General features: G+C 60.3%; 2 protein-coding genes across 2 annotated transcripts in view; both read left to right on the top strand.

Annotated features, from left to right (window-relative positions):
* The first annotated feature begins 202 nt into the window (after positions 1-202).
* On the top strand, positions 203-2,677 carry LOC113216544 (IQ and ubiquitin-like domain-containing protein). Its single transcript, XM_052272088.1, has 4 exons — positions 203-642; positions 704-1,366; positions 1,436-1,672; positions 2,096-2,677. Exons 1-4 carry the CDS (start codon positions 310-312, stop codon positions 2,423-2,425), a joined length of 1,563 nt encoding a protein of 520 aa, XP_052128048.1. The 5' UTR covers positions 203-309; the 3' UTR covers positions 2,426-2,677.
* Positions 2,678-2,783: 106 nt separating this feature from the next.
* Positions 2,784-5,232, top strand: part of LOC113214797 (nucleolysin TIAR-like) — a 291,722-nt gene continuing 289,273 nt past the window's right edge. The window contains exon 1 of the mRNA XM_052272092.1: positions 2,784-2,911. Within this exon, the coding sequence (XP_052128052.1) occupies positions 2,866-2,911 (46 nt within the window). The 5' untranslated portion in view covers positions 2,784-2,865. The remainder of the gene's footprint in view (positions 2,912-5,232) is intronic.

The following is a 5,232-nucleotide window of genomic DNA, read 5'->3' on the forward strand; positions in this document are numbered from 1 at the left end:
GGCGGCCTCGGACACCACGGCCTTGCAGACGGAGATCGAGATCGAGGAGGAGGTCGCCAGTCTCATGGCGGAGATCCTGGAGGCTTGTCCGTCTGCTGCAGGCAGCGCTGCGGCGGTGCGGCAGTACGAGGTGCGCGGCAGAGGGCGTGGGGGAGGGGGGGGGGGCTATGCCCAGCCTAACGTCCGCCGGTAGTGCAGGTGGCGGTGCGCGCCCCGGTCGATGAGGACAGGGCCAAGGACGACGTCCTGGTGGAGTTCACCACCTCGACCGGCAAGTTGTTCTCCAAGGTGTACAAGATCTACTCCAACATGCTGGAGGTCAAGGAGGACCTCGCGGCCTTCTTCTGCTGCCCGGTGACGGACGTGGCGCTGGACACGAGCGTCGTGGAGATCGACGACAGCCTGCCGCTGGCGGGGGCGGGCGTCGAGAGTCACGACGTGCGCCTCCGCATCCGGGTGTCCCGCCGCCCCAAGCCCTTCCTGGGCGGCTTCAGGGACTCGCGCTCGGGCACCGAGTTTCACCACGCCGAGTCGCAGACGGGGCCGCCCGCCAGGGACACCTCGGACAGAGTGTCCAGAGACGCGCAGACCGTCCGGACGCGGCGCAGGCGCGTGCACACCCCGCACGAGAAGGCCACGCAGGTGAGACCTCCGCGCGCATCCAGGTCGCCGTCAGTCTCCGGTGACACGCGGATATGCGCAGGTGCCGCGGCCGGGCCTGTACATCCCGGGCATGCCGGAGCACGTCCTCATGGCGGACCCGGGGCGATACGTGCCCGCCGACGAAGCGCTCGAGCGGCAGCGCGACCTGGAGGACAGGGTGCGCACGATCCAGAGGTACTACCGGGCCTACCTGCGGCGGAGGGTGCCACCCGCCCGAGAGGACGGCGAGGACGAGGAGGCAGAGGAGGGCGAGGAGGGAGAAGAGGGAGAGGAGGTCGAAGAGGAACAGAAGCTGGCCGACGAGGAGGAGGAACAAGAGAGGCGGGATCAGGCGCTCGTCCTGGCCGCCAGCACGCCCAGCGGGTACCCGCGCAGCAGCAGGGACTTCGACACGCTCTACGCGCTGGTCGAGCGCTGGCGGCAGGCCGAGACGCGCCGGCTGCAAGCGAGCTGCTCGGAGGCCGCGCGTCGCGCCATGCTCGGGGAGGTGCTCGAGCGCGAGATGACGCTACTCAACGCCATCGAGCGCCACCGTCAGGTCGTGGCCGGGGAGCGGGCCCGTGACCGGGAGCGCCGCTTCCTCGAGCGCTGCGCCGAGCCACTCGTGTTTGAGGGCAGCAACGGCGAGCCCATCCAAGTCGAGACCCTGGAGGTGGCCCGCGCCAAGGAGCTGCAGGCCGCGTACCTCAGCCTCACCCAGCAGGTGGACGACGGCGAGGTGTCGTTGTACCGCGCCCGCACTACGCACCGCACTGACCACCGCCCTGAACAGGCGCCCAAAGCGGAGCGGCTCGAGTTCCTGGTGGCGCTCATGGAGAGCCTGAAGGAGGTCGGCCTGGAGCGAGCGGAGGAGCTGCGCAGGCTGATAGGGCGCGAGTGCACGATGATGGCGCGGGGGCTGGACGCCGGGCTGGAGCCACTGCGCCGCCACATCGCGCTGCTCTTCGCCGAGCTCGTCAAGTGCCCCGAGGTGAACCCCGAGGCCACCAAGCACCTGCGCGCCAGCCGGGTAAGCTACAGGCGTGCAAGCGTGTCGGCACCATGACCAGCCCGCTGTGCAGCCTCAACGGGCACGTGCTCGGCGTGCAGGTGGCGCGCGCGGCCGACAACGCGGCGTGCACCGAGTGCCGCGCCTTCCTGCCGCTGGAGGCCTTCCCGCTGCACAGCCGGTCGCGCGCCGTGGGGCGGTGCGGCGGGTGCGTCGCGCTGCAGAACAGGGCGTGCGCGCGGCGCGACCACCGGCCCGTGCAGTACCTGCTGGCGGCCGTGCGCCGGGCCGAGCAGCGCGCCGGCGCCTACTCGAGCGTCGCCTTCATCATGCAGCCCGGCGACTTCAAGGTGCCCGACCAGGACGACGACGACGACGCCCTCCCCCTCGTCTTGGCGGCCGCCGCTCTCTGACCTGGTCCTGGTGGCGCTCTCCCCCCGGCAGGTGCTGCTCGACATGTGGCTGGGCCGGTCGGCGCTGACCGAGGACGAGGCCGCGGGGCTGTGGGGGCTCCGCCTGCCGCGGTGGCGCGCGCGCCAGGAGTGGTCGCCGTGGAACTGCGTGCTCCTCACGGCCGCCCAGGCGCGCGCGCACGCCCACCTCGGCGACCTGGACGTCGAGGACGTGTACGCGCCCGCGCTCGTGGACACCGTGCGCCGGCGGCACCTCCAGGCCAGGAGGGTCTTCGCCCGCCTCATGCAGTCCGAGAGGACCCTCAGGGCGGAGGCGACACCGCTGCTGGAAATGACCGCCTCGGACTTGGGAGCGTCTTAGCTACTCTAAACTAGATAATGCCTTAATGTATGTAGTCCTTGTTAAAAAGAATTGATTTCATTATTATTTTTAACATTACTATTACTTCTTTCACTGTTTTTTTTAACTATACTCTATGCCTACAAACTGTACCAAAGTTGTCTTTTAACCAATAATCTTTAAGTATAAAGAAATAGGAGCTGCAAACTACAATTAGCTTTGACATTATTTTGCATTCCGTATATTTTTTCTTTGTAATGCCACCTGACTTCCATTACTGAAAAGAGAGCGGAGTGACCATACAAATTATTGTTATTGATTGGTTGAAAAGTTTTCCTCACTGATTAAGCATGATAAGATGATATTCTAAGTCAGTATGTCTTTTTAACTTGTTCCAGGATCTGAAACCTGTTGCCTGGACTACAACGACAACGACCAACTCAACTCCTCTCGCCACCTCCATGCAACAGATCACGACCACACAACTGCCAAAGCAGGACACTAGCAGTAAGTACAATATTCAAGTATATGACGCCTATATATAAACCCTGCACATACCTGTAAATTTCCAGTACCGAAGTCCAGGATTTTGTCCATGTCCACACTGTTATAGACAACTATCTTGAATGGCAGGCCTTGTCCCTCATATCACTCATAAGTAGGGAAATGGCACTTGATTCTTCCAAATCGATGCAAAGCACCCACATAGGATAGGGGTGTTGCAGAAGATTGGTGGTCCACACTTCTGGTCTCTTAAAGTAGAGTCCATCCAATCCATCATTAGTTGCAGTTCAATCGAGATGATTTCACACACACACAACTTGAACTAAAGAAACACTCAGATGACAACACTGAACTCATAACTAGAAAACGAGACTGAAATGTTTTCTTTAAGTAGCTAAAAGGAGCACTCGACTTCAAATCGCAAGCGAAATACAACGCCAATGTCTCGATTTTGTCTGCTGTAGCGTTGACTGAGGTTACGGTACGGACGTGGGCTCAGGTATGAGAAACTTCCCGCTCAGCAGTGTCCGTCCGTTGGTTCAGTCGGTTCGGTTGGTTCGGTCTCGGGTCGCGGTGCGGTTCGGTGCGGTTGACTGCGTAGCTTAGAGGGAGCTCGTGCTCCTGCTTTTGATCATTCAACAACAATCAAAAAGTTGTGTCGTAACCTCTCTTTGCGTCTTTGAACGTTCTTCCGCGTGCACGATGGGGGTGAACGGCAAATCCATCTTCTACGAGGAGTGCGGTGTATATTCGGCGAGCCGGCCGCCTGCTCTTCTGCGGCTTGGGTGAGTACACTAACCTCACTACACGCGAGAGAGCCTTGCTGCGCTCAGAGACCGATGATGTTCAAGTTGCTACTCTCTGAAACATTTGGAGAGAGGGGCACGTTTTGCGATTTCAGTAGGATAAACTTGTTCTTGGCGAAGCGAACAGGGCACGGTCGTACACGTGAGGCGAACGCGCCTTCGGAACTCGGCTTTCTTCTCGGCAAAGGCCCGCGCGCCGAGCTTGACCCCCTTCTTTGAGGGGTGTGGTGTGAGGTGTCTGCATTTAGCTCGCATGGCTTCCCTTTGGGACTGGAGAGCGCGAGACAGCTGACTGTTTTCCGCTTGGAACGAGGAAATAATTGGTGCATGGAGCTGGGTATATTGAAGTGCGACGGCAGAATGGGCAGTAGCAGGGAGGGGGGGGGGAGGGGGAGGGGCACTTCGATTCGATTAGCGCATCGCGTTGTTTCCCGGGCTGTTTGGTGGATAACAAGTTCTCCTTCCCCATCCCTCCCGACCGACCGACAAGCGTGCCAGACGGTGTTTCCCGTTTCATGCAGCTCCATTCTAATTAGCTCGAAAGAGATGGAAGGCTGCTGCCGCACTGTTTCCATCGCTCGGCGCTCGCTCAAGCCTCGGGCCGCGGGGGCGGCGGCGGGACTGATGCGGACATCGTGAGAGGAGCGAGAGGGACGCCCCGGAGAACTCTATTATAGTCGGCCCACTATTACTTCACTGTTCGGAAAAGGTCACGTGGTGGGCCCGAACGCCTTCTAAGCCTATCAGAAGACTCGTCGGCGAAAACCGGAACATTACAGTAATCGTGGGACGACTACATATAGCCGGCCAGCGCGGGGGACGGCAGCCGCATCACCTGCGACACACTTCCGCCGCGCGGCCCGGTTCAGAAGGACATGAGGGGTCGGTTCTTTGGTCTTCGCGTCGTTTGATCGAAATTTTTAAACTGAAACTGAGTCACGGAGGGCCCTCGAGGAGACCAACGAGCTGAAGGTCAGCGCAGCGCGGTTCGTTGTCGGGTTGCCCCTCCTGTTAGAACGACCTGAGCCCGCCTGACCATCTGAGGTTGAGGGTGCATTCGAGTTGCCCGACCCTAGACTGAACTGTCGCCTCTCCAACTCATCTGCTGATTATCCGTGTGTCACACGACTTGCAACTGATCCAAAGCAGTGTGACTCTTTTACGGTTCAGTTCGGGCTTCGGAGGGGAGTTTGGCCCCGTGTGCAGTAGTGTGCAGTAGGACGTGTGTACCGTGCAAATCGGACGGGTAGGTGCGGATCGAGTAACCGCGAGTGTGTCTGTGTGTCTGTGTGTCTGTGTGTGTGAGTGACTCTGTGTGTGTGTGCACACACGCGTCTGTGCATGCGCTGCTACGCGGTGTCGGTCGCCCAGCTGTTCGAACCCCCTTTGGCATGCGCGCACCCAGCCTGCTCAACACGGTATAAATAAATAAAAGGGGAATAAATAAATACAAAAGCGCGGCCCTGTACGTGCTCCGCGCCCCCGCCGCAGGGCGTTACGAGCCCGCCCCGCCCTGCC

Source organism: Frankliniella occidentalis, unplaced genomic scaffold (genome assembly GCF_000697945.3).
Source record: "Frankliniella occidentalis isolate FOCC.00 unplaced genomic scaffold, Focc_3.1 Scaffold186, whole genome shotgun sequence".
In the NCBI taxonomy this organism is placed as follows: Eukaryota; Metazoa; Arthropoda; class Insecta; order Thysanoptera; family Thripidae; genus Frankliniella; species Frankliniella occidentalis.